The 13840-nt window shown below is 37.4% G+C and overlaps 1 protein-coding gene across 3 annotated transcripts in view; it reads left to right on the forward strand.

Annotated features, from left to right (window-relative positions):
* TMEM87A (transmembrane protein 87A) overlaps window positions 1-13840 on the forward strand; it is a 46307-nt gene that overhangs the window by 5577 nt on the left and 26890 nt on the right. For all 3 annotated transcript variants that reach the window (XM_069484453.1, XM_069484448.1, XM_069484441.1), the window contains exons 4-7: window positions 2404-2517; window positions 5671-5724; window positions 5896-5940; window positions 13402-13519. In XM_069484453.1, coding sequence (XP_069340554.1) covers window positions 2404-2517; window positions 5671-5724; window positions 5896-5940; window positions 13402-13519 — 331 coding nt within the window. The remainder of the gene's footprint in view (window positions 1-2403; window positions 2518-5670; window positions 5725-5895; window positions 5941-13401; window positions 13520-13840) is intronic.

A 13840-nucleotide genomic window follows, 5' to 3' on the forward strand; every position in this document is an offset into this window, starting at 1 on the left:
AGATAGTTGCAATGTGGAATCAAATCATATTAATTAACATTTTTGTACTCTAATATAAAATCCACTGGTGTGTCTTGCACTTTGTACGGATCTCTTACTTGTGCATAATTTTGTAATATTGCTCATTGGTCATTTAGAAAATATTCATTGACTAAATTACATACATTTTCTAAATATTAACTTATTTTACATTTCACTGAAAGTTATATTGTTAATAACCATCCCTTGGGCCCCTCTGTGTCATCAGTAGTTTCTTAAGTCTTGGAAGCCATTAAGATCATGGTAGCAGCAAGTTCTTCAAAATTCCAGTTTTCGCTTCAAAGGTCAGGTTTTATCATTGTCAATGAATACTGTCAGTGTCTTCCTTGAAGTGAGAGCTTCCATTGCCCGTTTTCAGGGAAATATCTTACAGATAACCAAGTCTTGAAAACTGCAGTTTGTTAGTCTTTCTTTTAAGTAAATGTGATGTTCCATAAGAAAAGTGACTAGTTCACAAGTCAAAACAGTTGCATAGTGCTTTATCTCAAGACAGTCATTTATTGTATTTTGCGTACATTCCATTTGGTCACCAAGATTATAGAAAAAGTCATGTAGTGAAAGTTCCAGATTTAATAACAGTCATAATTTTTACTACTTCATCAAGGATATTCTTACATAACAGTGACATTTTTTAAAGAGTTGGGGTCTTGCTATATTGTCCAGGCTAGCCTCAAAGTCCTGGGCTTAGGTGATCCTCCTACCTTAGCCTCCTGAGTAGCTGGGACTCTAGGCATGTGAGCCATTGTGCCTGGCTATTTTTTTTTTTTTTTTTTTTGGTAATATGGGATTGTGACTGAAGAGTACGATGACTAGTACCATTAGGTGCCACTGCCTTGGATCCCGTTAAGGGGTGGCACTTTTACTCACCATTGCTTTTGTAATATCAGTGCAGGGCAAATATACTATTATTACGAAAATAGTTTTGGCCACTTAGAGCTTGTGAAACAGTTCATCTACTAAGAGAATTGCCATGGTACACGATACTTGAGCATTAAAAATATATGCTCTGAGAGAGATTTTTCAGGCCTTTTCCATTCTGTTTCCATCCTTCATTTCAGTTGGCATCATTTTTCTTAAGATTGTACTGTTCTTGAAGTTTCTTCTTTCTTTCTTTTTTTTCAAAGATACAATGTCCTGCTCTGTTGCCTGGACATGGAATATAGCGGCCCTGATCATGCCTCACTGTAACCTCAAATTCCTGGGCAAAACTAATCCTCCTGCCTAAGTCTCCTGAGTAGCTGTGACTACAGGTGCATGCCGCCACGCCCAACTAATTTTTAAATTTTTTGTGGAGGTGAAGTCTCGCTCTGTTACCCAGGCTGATGTTGAATTCCTGGGCTCAAGTGATCCTCCCACCTCAGCCTCCCAAAGTGCTGGGATTATAGGCATGAGCCACCGCGCCCTACCTTAAAGTTTCTTTACAAAGATAATTTCACTGACCTTTAGGAAACATCCATGTCCAGTCAGTTTTTCAGAACTTAAGCATTTGAATCTCTGCTTAGTATTAAGTTTTTACATTATCTTTTTTGCACTGTTGGTAATTGTTTTTGCTTTTGTTATGTAACATTGGGTAGTGTAGGATTGACATGGTGGGGGAACTGAAAAGACTGGAGAATTTAGAGAGAAATAATAACATCTCCAGAATATGGTCTGAAATATCATTGATTTTTTTCTCTCAATCACTAATTGAATTTGCAGTAAAAGGTTTATACATTTGCAACTTGGCATAAACTGGTCAAGAGCTTAGGAGATGTTGTCTTCATAGGTAGTCCAAGTTAAGAATGTAAAAATTATTTTGGATTGCCACAGGATAAAAGTATGGAGGTTACAAGCAGATGGTTGAAGATGTGGAGCTTAGAAAAAAAGAGGGCAAGATTAGAGATATGGGTATGGGAGAGAAATCACAGAACTGATAGGTGAAGCCACAGAAATGATGATTTTTTTTTTTTTTTTAGTATTGGCAGTGGGCTGCAAATGGCTATAGCAGTTTTGTGCTGTGTCTTAGCTTATGAACACGAGTAAATCTTTTTGTTGATGTTGCTAATTTGGTCAAGTAACTCTTTTAAATATATATTCACATGACAAAACCCTCTGGATTCTGGCAGTTTCCCAGCCTTCCCAAAATCGTTAGAGGAACTACTCTTTATGAGCCAAAGACTAGAATTCTGTATTTTATTTTAGAGTCTAATAATGTTAGATTCTTGGATACTGTATATAGAGTCTTGCATACTGTTTATATAGAGTGTTTATTTGATGCAAGTTGCAAACTCAAAATTATATTTGTATTACAGGTGGTCTATTTGTTACCTTCTAAATATTTGTGAAAGGTGAATGAAATACTTTGTATCTTTTCTATATTTCTAGTCAGAAGACGTAGACTCATATTTGGAAAAACTTAAGGAAAAAAGAGGCTTGTCTGGGAAATATCAAACATCATCAAAATTGTTCCAGAACTGCAGTGAACTCTTTAAAACACAGGTAATCTTTGAAAGTGGTTGGAGGAAAATTGAAGAGGTAAAAAAATGTAAAGAGGCTTGTCTGGGAAATATCAAACATCATCAAAATTGTTCCAGAACTGCAGTGAACTCTTTAAAACGCAGGTAATCTTTGAAAGTGGTTGGAGGAAAATTGAAGAGGTAAAAAAATGTAATTGTATTTTTGGTCATATCCATTTCCCACACCCCAGTTATTCCTTCTGGCAGGAATAAGTTGGAAGCATGTTCTAATAGGTGCATAGTAAGCCACTTAACATGTTCATCTCATCAAAGAGAGGTTGTACTTTCCTTTGTGTGTAAAAAACAAACCTCCAATTTTTTTTATTATGGTAAAATGTACATAACATAAAACTTACCATTTTAACCATTTTTAAGTGTAGAATTCAATGGCATTAAATACATTTACATTGTTGTGCAGCCATCAACCCATTTCCAGAACTTTCATCATCCCAAATTGAAACTTCTTACCCATTAAATAATAACTTCCCATCACCCCCCACCCTCCTGCCAGTTCCTGGTAACTGCTGTTCTACTTTCTGTCTATGAATTTGACTACTCTAGATACCTCATATAAGTAGAATCGTACAGTTTTTTTTTCTGACTTCTTTCACTTACCAGACTGTTTTTAAGGTTTGTCCATGTTGTAGCATGTATCAAGATTTTATTCCTTTTTAAGGCTTAATAATATTCCATTGTATGTATATACCATATTTTGTTTATCCATTCATCTGTCGATGGACATTTGAAACCTCAAATTTTTAATTCTCTTGTCACCTCATCTAATTGATGTGTTCCCAGAAAAATCAGGGTTTTTAAGTTTTACTGCTATAGATCTGAAATCAAAAGAGTATTATTGGCCGGGCGCGGTGGCTCACGCCTGTAATCCTAGCACTCTGGGAGGCCGAGGCGGGTGGATCGCTCAAGGTCAGGAGTTCGAGACCAGCCTGAGCGAGACCCCGTCTCTACTAAAAATAGAAAGACATTATATGGACAACTAAAAATCTATATAGAAAAAATTAGCCGGGCATAGTGGCGCATGCCTGTAGTCCCAGCTACTCGGGAGGCTGAGGCAGTAGGATCGCTTAAGCCGAGGAGTCTGAGGTTGCTGTGAGCTAAGCTGACGCCACGGCACTCACTCTAGCCTGGGCAACAAAGTGAGACTCTGTCTCAAAAAAAAAAAAAAAAAAAAAAAAGAGTATTATTATCACTGACTTGTTTTGTGGAAAGAAAAAGATGGGAATAATACATTTTTAGTGTTTTCACATAGTAATCATGTAAGTGGAGATTCTGATGTGAAATTCTATTATCTTAGAAATAGGGCTGGGCGCGGTGGCTCACGCGTGTAATCCTAGCACTCTGGGAGGCCGAGGCGGTCGGATCATTTGAGCTTGGGAGTTCAAAACCAGCCTGAGCAAGAGCGAGACGCCGTCTCTACTAAAAATAGAAAGAAATTATATGGACAACTAAAAAAAAAAAATATATATATATATATATATAGAAAAAAAGTTAGCCGGGCATGGTGGCATGTGCCTGTAGTCCCAGCTACTTGGGAGGCTGAGGTAGAAGGATTGCTTGAGCCCAGGAGTTTAAGGTTGCTGTGAGCTAGGTTGACGCCACAGCACTCTGCCCCAGGCAACAGAGTGAGACTCTGTCTCAAAAAAAAAGAAAAAGAAATAGGATCTAATACCAACTTTTGATAGAAAAATTTTATAGATGTTGAAAATAGTATTGTAACTATAGCCTTTACTTTGTCCTTCTTGCATTTAAAAATTGCTTTGGAATATTTAATAAATTGCCTTGAACTGGCAAGGAGTTCACTGGTCAGTTACTAGAAGTAAAGTTTATTGATAAGAAGACTTTAATAATTGGTAATTGATAAGCAGATGAAGTAATTGATCATAGGATTATAAAGGTTCAGGTCTTGGAGGGGGAAAACAATAGCTTTAAAATGGTGGAAGAAAGCGGGTGTAGTGGCTCATGCCTGTAATCCCAGCTGCTCAGAGGCAGGAGGATCACTTGAGGCCAGGAGTTCGAGATCAGCCTGGGTGATATAGTGAGACCTGGTCTCAAGAAAAAAAATGGTGAAAGAATGGTAGAAAGAGAAAGCTAGAAACAATGTGATGTTGAGTATTTTGTATGTTTTCTGATGGTTCTCCAAATTTTCCCTCAGACTAGTAGGATTGGTTGGTCTTTCTCAGATTTGATTATGGAAAGCTACATTGTATCCTGTTGGCCGAGGTTGACTCCTTTTAGATCTGCTATAGCCTTTCCAGGGTCTTGGCATAAACCTCTGTTGGTAAAGTTTCCTTTTCTCCTCCAATCTAATGTAACAGAGTTGAATTATACAGTCCAATCACTCAGGAAGGAGAATGGCTCATCTACTGATACCTGGTAAGATAGGTAGTGTGGTTTTTTTTACAGGCTTGAAGTGTTATGTGGAAGGAACAGTGGACCTAAGAGTCAGCAATCTTAGGCTCAAATCCTATTTTTTCATCTAAAGCTTTATAGCTTTGACCTGCATTTTCCTCATCTGTAGAATGAGGGGCAATTATCCAAGATCCTTCTATTGGAAAGCATATATCCTGTATCTGAGGCTTTGACATTCTTACAAAAAATTGAGTGGCCAGTTTGGTTTGATATTATTTTTAGTTCTCAGCAGGGTTTTATTCACTTGTTTGTGGTAGATTAGAAATTTTTTTTTTTTTTTGAGACAGGGTCTCTGTTGCCCAGGTTAGAGTGCAGTGGCATCATCATAGCTCACTGCAGCTCAAACTCCTAGGCTCAAGCAATCCTCCTGCCTCAGCCTCCCAAGTAGCTAGGACTTATAGGCATGTGCCACCATGGCTGGCTAATTTTTCATTTTTTGTAGAGATGGGTGGGAGGGTCTTGCTATGTTGCCCAGGCTGGTTTTGAACTCCTGGCCTCAAGCAGTCCTCCCCTCAAGCCTCCCAAAGTGCTAGAATTACAGATGTGAGCCACTGCACCCAGCCTGGAAAACTTTTGTTTGCTGATGCTATATTATTATATTTACTGTTACAGTGCTATGTTTTACTTTAACCATATCTGTGTATTTTGAGCTACACTTTTCTTTTACTATTTATACATCTTTAATTTTAGTTTTACGTTTCTTTTATAGAGCTTTTCTGGGGATTTTGTGCATCGACTGCCTCTTTTAGGAGAAAAACAGGAGGTAATTGTTTTTCTTATATATTTCTGAGAGTAAAGTAAAAATTCTGGCAGCTTGGGAGCTGTATCTCTGAGGAGGGAGCACTGCGCTTGGGTAGTCAGTGGAGGAGGCAGCTGGAGGAGTGCTAGAGGTTAAAAAAAAAGTTCTGAATTTTCTTTTTTTTAATGTTTAAAGGCTAAGGAGAATGGAACAAATCTTACCTTTATTGGAGACAAAACTGTAAGTATATTTGGGAATTTGGGACATTGAACATATATCTTAGTTTTCTTATGTTCATGTATCTTTGAATTGTTCTTTCGGTATGCTAACATTTAAAACAAAGTTAGGACTGGAAGCTATACATCAAAATGTTAAAAATAGTTGTCTCTGGATGTTATCATGAGTGATTTTTATTTTCTTTGTGTTTTCTCTGTTTTCTAAATAAACTTAAATTGCTATTGTTCCCTCCCATAAATACTTGTAAATAGGTGGAAACTTATTAAAAACCTTAAATTCCATTTGAAATTATCTGTGATTGAATACAATTGGAAGAGAGTTTGGAAAATTGAAATAAGATCAAATCTATAAATATGCCTTACTAAATAAATATGCCTTACATTTTCATAAGTACACATTATATGGATGCTTAGTTCACTTTCTAATTCATAAAAACTAATTCTTCAAAACTTTAGTAGTTAAAAATATAGAGGAAATAAGTTATCCATGTTGGGTCATGGTTTTTACAAAGCTGGTTAAAGTTTTTAATCTCATAACAACTTTATTAAGATATAATATGCATATCACAAAATTTACTTTTTTAAAGCATACCAATTAGTGGTTTCTAATATATTCACAAGTTGTGTAACCACCAACCACTATCTAATCCCAGAAACTCTTCATCACCCCAAAAAGTAACCCAATGCTCATTATCAGTAACTCCCCATTTCTCCCTTCCCATAGCCTCTGGAAATCACTAACCTTTCTGTCTCTATGGATTTTCCTAATCTGGACGTTTTATGTAACTGGAGTCATACAATACATGGTTTTGTGTTTGGACTCTTTCACAGTTTGCCACTCTGACTTAACCTTTACTTCCGTCTTGCACAGAGCCTTATGATCAGCCAGAGGTGAATGATTAGGGCCGTCTCAGATCTCTTCTGGGCCTGTGCACAGCTCTGGGCATGTGTACATAGCCCTGCACATACTTGTGGCCTTCTAGATTTCCGGTAATATTTGGAGCTTTTCAAAGTTCCTATAGATATCTCATTCTCCAGTTTTTCCTTTTAAGTTTTTGGTCAGCCTTTTGTTAGTTCCAGTTGTTAATGTTGACTCAGGCAGCTGTGATCTGCTGAGTGTTTTTGACAAATGCTGTGAGTACAGGGTTGTTGACACCGAGTGATTTCTGAGTCAGGTCAGATAAAGACAAACTCTGAGAATGGAGCTTTTCAGCAATCTGCCAGACAGCTCTGGCGATTGGTCTTTTAGGGACCTCCAAACCTGTTTTTTTTTTTTTAGTGTCTTATTATATGAATGCTTTGCAATTTGTTAAATTCTCTGTTCTTGAACATTTATGAGTTTCCTTATCTTGTGATTTTAAACCGTGTTGTGATGAATATTCTTGTAGGTACATTTGTTTTTGAATCCTTATTTCTGATTTCAAAAGATTTCTATATTGGTAAAAATTTTTCATTCTATAACTTAAAGTAAAAATTCTTTGTAATTTTGATTTCTAGTAGTTTTAGCAGTTTGGTGTGCTTTCACAGGGCACATGCATATTAACCAAAATGAGATCATGTTATTTATACCACTGTATAATATTTTCTTTTCACTAACAAATTCATACATTGAACACTACTTTTTTCATGGTCGCCTAATATTCCATGTATCATAATTTTTTATAATTAACTCCCAATTGGTGTACATTGGGTTGTTTCCAGATTTTCACTAGCAATTCTACTACTGGGTATTTACCCAAAGGAAAAAAAGACATTCTAGAGAAAAGACATCTGCACTTGGGTGTTCATAGCAGCACCATTCACAATTGGAAAGATGTGGAAACAACCCAAGTGTCCATCAATACATGAGTGGATTAATAAAATGTGGTGTACGTATACCATGGAGTACTACTCGGCCATAAAAAAGATGAACTAATACCCCTTGTACTATCCTGGATGGAGTTGGAGCCCATTCTTCTAAGTGAAGTATCATAAGAATGGAAAAATAAGTGCCACATGCACTCACCATTAAATTGGTACTAATTGATCAACACTTATGTGCACATATGGAAGTAACATGTAACATTCATAGGGCGTTGGCAGGTGGGAGGAGGGAGGAACGGATGGGTAAATTCACACCTAATGGGTATAGTGCGTGATGTCTGGGGGTTGGGCTTGCTTGTAACTTTGACTTGGGCAGTGCAAGGGCAATATATGTAACCAAAGTGTTTGTACCCACATAATATTCTGAAATAGAAAACAGACAACAAAACAAGAAATACTTAGTCAGTGTATAGTCAAAAGAAGTCCTTTGATCTTTCTTCCTGAAAATTGGGCCCAAGGCAAATACCTTATAATCTTATTTAAGGACACTCAGTAGTTAAGTACCTCCACTCTTTTTTATTAAAGCTCTGATAAAACACAGATGTTTGTAGAGGAAAGGTCCTCTCTCTGTTCCTTCCCCTAAGAAAAGATTGGTAAAAGAAAACTTTAATATTTTGATTAGCTCTTTTTTTGTTTGATGTAAGTAGTAATGTGATACGTTCACCATTATAGTTTTTGCCAAGTCTATAAATTATTTTTTAGAGCAGTTTTAGGTTCACAACAAAATTAAGTACAAAGAGTTTCCCCATACCCCTGTACACCTGTACACTCAGCCTATCCCATCATTAACAAACTGCATCACCGTGGTACACTTGTTACCATTGGTGAACCCACATTGGCACATCATTATCAACCAAAGTACATAGTTTACATTAGGGTTCATTCATGGGTTTTGACAAATGTATACCTTTTTTTTTTTGAGATAAGAGTCTTGCTCTGTTCCTCAGGCTAGAGCGCCCTGGTGTTAGCCTAGCTCACAGCAACCTCAAACTCTTGGGCTGAAGTGATCCTCCTGCCTCAGCCTCCCAAGAAGCTGGGACTATAGGCATGTGTCACCACACCCAGCTAATTTTTCTGTTTTTAGTAGCGATGGGATCTTGCTCAGGCTGGTCTCAAACTCCTGAGCTCAAACGATCCTCCCGCCTTGGCCTCCGAGGAGTGCTAGGATTACAGGCGTGAGCCACTGCGCCCAGCTGACAAATGTTTAATGACATTTCCACCATTATACTATACAGAATAGTTTCAGTGCGCTAAAAACTCTTCTGTTCTCTGCCTGTTCATCTCTCTCTTTCCCCTAAACTTCTAGTAATCACTGATCATCTTACTGTCTCTATAGTTTTGCCCTTTCCAGAGCATCATATAGTGGGAATTAGACAAGTATGTAGCCTTTTCAGATTGGCTTCTTTTACTTAGTAATTTGCACTTAAGGTTCCTCCGTGTCTTCTGGTGGCTAGATGGCTCATTTCTTTTTAGTACTAATACTCCAATGTCTGGATATATCAGTCTACATTCCCCTACTGAAGGACATCTTCGTTGTTTCAAGTTATAGCAATTATGAATATAGCTGCTGTAGACATTTGTGTGCAGGTTTTTATGTGGATGTAAGTTTTCATTTCCTTTGGGTGAACACCAAGCAGCATGATTGCTGGATTATATGGTAAGAATATGTTTAGTTTTGTAACCGTTGAAAGTGTCAATAACTAGATTACCACATGCAGCTTTAACTATCTTATCTTACTGATGGAATTAGGAAATTTGTGTTGAAGAAGATTTATAATTTTGAGGCATTATCAAGACTGTTTTTGTTAAGGAGGAGGAAATAATTAGTAGTCAAGGTGGTAGTTAAGAACACAGGCTCTGGGGTTAGATGTTCTAGATTTCAAAGTCCAACTCTACAACTTAAAACTTCCCTTAGAAAAATTAGTTATTTTCTTGAGTGTCAGTTTCTTGGATGGTAAAATGGAGCTATTAGGAGTGACATCACCAAGAATTGTGGAGTAGGGAAGTCCAGGTCTCTTTTGCCTCCACAAAAGCAACTAGTAAGCTCTCAGACACTTAAAATAACAAGGAAGATTTTACTGAAGAACCTGCTGCATTGTATTAAGAAAGTGCATTGGTGTTTTAAATTGTCTATTTACCATCCCATCTTTCCTAGTTCAGAGGCAGGAAGATGGCAGCCAGCAGTCCTCATGCAGATTGCTAATGCCAGAGGGACTAATATGAACCTTATTCTTAAGGATTGGTGGTTGTGTGTTTTGACCTGTCTGGCAGCTCCCCGAAGGACCTGTGCAAGGACTTGCCTTTGTTTTGCCTGACTTGGGAGTGTTCTAGGGCTGTGGTGGCTTCCTGGGTTGTGTTTGTCAGAGCATTTACAGGAAGAAGTATTAGCTGTATAGGGAAAGGAATAACAGTGGGGACAAGCAATAGATGGACTGTAAAGCCTGGGAAGGAAAAGGTATAGAAAGGACCAATGTGGGAGGAAAAGGGCTTTTAAAAGCTCCTGTGTGTGCTGGAGGATTGAGAAAGCCATGTGCATTCTTAGGACTGGACACGTGCTCTGAAAAGACCTTAAATGATCCTAAGCTTTCACGTTGGCTGATCTTCAGGCTCTGCACAAGCAGAAAGTGAAGACTAAGGAAGGGCTTTAATTGGCCCAGCTAAGTGTTGATGCATTGCCCCATCTGCAAAGACTGGGAGGGCAATTTTTTTCTTTTTTGCCTCCTAGTGTTTAAGAAGATCTTTGTCCAAACACTAGCTGACCACTAAGCTAAAGGAACACAGACTCCAGTAGCAGACTTTACAAAAATAGTTTAGAAAAGTCACTAAACAAATGAAACAGCAGCAACCCATACCAGCAGCTAACAGGTAGAGGGCAGATTCTGGTTTCCAGAACTGCTACATTATATTATTCAGAATGTTTACTAGTTTTCAACAAAAATTATGAGATGTACAAAGAAACAAGAAAGTATGGCACATTTACAGGATTAAAAAAAAATAGAAAGTGCCTCTGAGGAAGCCTGAGTATTACTTACGAGGCAAAGACTTTAAATGAACTGTCTTAAATATGCTCAAAGAGCTTAAAAAACCAGATGTTGTGGCACACACCTGTAGTCCCAGCTACTTGGGAGGCTGAGCCAGGAGGATCACTTGAGCTCAGGAATTGGAGTTCAGCCTGGGCAACATAGCAAGACCCAGTCTCTAAAAAAAAAAGGAAGAAATTATAAGATGATAAAAAAACTAAGAAAAGCAAGAGTTAAGAACTAAAGAAAACCAGGAAAACATAGAGATAAAAATGATAAAAAGGATGAAGACAAATGAACAGAGCCCGAGAGACCTATGGGACACCACCAAGTATATCAATGTGCACATAGTAGGAATTCCGGAGGGAGAAGAGAGAGATGCAAAGAATGTTTGAGGAAATAGTGGCCAAAAACTCTCCAAATTTGATAAAAAGCATTAATTTCAAAAAGACTGAGAAGCTCACAAAGCTCAAACTCTAAGCAAGAATGAATAAACAATGTTGTATGTCCATAAAATATATTATCATTCATTTGTAAAAATGAATGAGGTGCTGATACATGCAACAGCATGGATGAACCTTGAAAACATTAAGTGAAAGACACAGAAGGCCATGTGTTTATGGTTCATTTATATGAAATGTCCGTGAATAGACTTAAAATGGAAACAGGAAGTAGATGAGTAGTGGCAAGTGGTGGCGGGAAGGACAAATGGGGAGTTACTGCTTAATGAGTACAAGGTCTCCTTTTGGAATGATGAAAATGTTTGGAACTAGATAGAGAGGCAGTGTTTGTACATCATTGTGCAGTGTACCACATGCTGCTGAATTATGCACATTAAAATTGTGAATATTATATTATGTGAAATTTACCTCAGTTTAAAAAGGAGGATTAAAGAACATATAAATGCTGAATATCGTGCCTGGCATATAAATGTTATTTTTACAGGATCAGAATTGCTACATTCCAGAGTTAAATGTAAACTTTATCAATCCTGGAATGTGGAAATCAGTCCCTTTTGGAATTTGTAAGAGTTGGTTTTAAGATATTTAAAATTGGTAACAGAGCAGTTTATTACACCAATGTTTTATTGGTTAATGAGCAAGCAAGTTCAGGAAAGGTTCAGTAATTACAGTTAATAAGATGTGATACTCATACCTTCAAAACTGTAAAGTTTTCTCACAGACTGCCCCTGAGTCTTGTCAGAGAGAGACTATTAGGCAGAGATAAATCACTGTTATGAGTTAGCATGACATTTATGCTGTTACGTTACTAAGATAACCTAGTAAATGTATAGCTGAAGAATCATTTAATCTGTTTGACACATTGAATTTTTATTGTGGAATATAATTTCTGAACTATTAACCTTATCTTGGGTTTGTAAGACATTTTAACCATTTGAGAAAAGTTGTGGCTACACAGGAAAATGCCCAAATGTGTAAAATCTGTTACCCACTTTGAGCAGTTTCCGAGATCAATGAAGCTTACTCAGAGATCTCTGGATACAAGTTTCTCCTTCTAAGACCAGATGGTAAAAATTGCAATTCTAGGTAGCAGTACCTTCTTTCACACATAAGGAAGAAGCAGCCAATCATTTTCTATGTACATCTTTATCTTTGTATCTTAGTCTTGGGTTTGTGAAGTTTAATCTATGTAGAAAGCAAGAGTTACTGGTCAAGGGCTTGGAGGCTGTTAACTTGTCTTCCTTGACTTTGGGGGGCAGTGACTCTTGCTTTCCATGTAAACTAGCCCAAGGTTAAATTTTTTATATAAATGTGAAACCATGTCAGCAGATATTCTCATAGTCTTGTGAAGGGTGTTCAACAAAGGGAATTAGATTCAGGAATTGGTGTTTATAATTCATGTTTATTGACATCATCATAGTTTTTTTAGTTGATTTAAATAATCCTCAGTTTAAATTCCTTAGCCTGTAGTGATATCTGTGTAAAACATAACCTAGTATCCAAATGTGGCTTAAACAGAGATTTAACTTAGTGATTCTTGTTGAGGTTTTCCTCATAAAGAAATGTTAGGCCGGGCGCGGTGGCTCACGCCTGTAATCTTAGCACTCTGGGAGGCCGAGGCGGGTGGATCGGTCAAGGTCAGGAGTTCGAGACCAGCCTGAGCAACAGCGAGACCCCGTCTCTACTAAAAATAGAAAGAAATTATATGGACAACTAAAAATATATATATAGAAAAATTAGCCGGGCCTGGTGGCGCATGCCTGTAGTCCCAGCTACTCGAGAGGCTGAGGCAGGAGGATCGCTTGAGCCCAGGAGTTTGAGGTTGCTGTGAGCTAGGCTGACGCCAGGGCACTCACTCTAGCCTGGGCAACAAAGTGAGACTCTGTCTCAAAAAAAAAAAAAAATGTTAAAGGTATAGATACTTTTAGTAATTCATAATCTAGCCTACTTTATTTTATGCACTCCAGGCTTGCTTGTTGTGTCTACTGTTTTAATGAATGAAAGTAAAGGACTCTACCATGTTTCTGGACACATTCTGGAGCAAAATTTTCATATTGTATTATTAACTTGTGCTTTCAGTTCTTAAGATTTGAAAGTCTGATGCCTTTTTCCCCTCTCTAGGCGATGCATGAACCATTGCAAACTTGGCAAGATGCACCATACATTTTTATTGTACATGTTGGCATTTCATCTTCAAAGGAATCATCAAAAGAAAATTCACTAAGTAATCTTTTTACCAGTAAGTTCAATTCATTTCTTTTTAACATTTGTGTTTTTATCTAGTTATGTCATACGTGGTGTTAGGTAGTATAAAATTGCTTTAAGTGAGGGAGTAATTCATTAAGAATGTTGTAAAATGGGGAAATAGGGGGAAATTAACATTTTTCTGCACCTAATATTACTAGGCACAGTCGTGGGCACTTCACATATGATTTCTTATTAGGTTTCATTTTCCTTCATTTTATCCTCATGTATTTTAAATTTTTAATTAGTATCATGCTTTCAGTATTCTGAACTAGAATTGTGAAAACTTGGGCACCAAACCAGATCTCAGAAAATT

Source organism: Eulemur rufifrons, chromosome 2 (genome assembly GCF_041146395.1).
Source record: "Eulemur rufifrons isolate Redbay chromosome 2, OSU_ERuf_1, whole genome shotgun sequence".
NCBI lineage: Eukaryota > Metazoa > Chordata > Mammalia > Primates > Lemuridae > Eulemur > Eulemur rufifrons.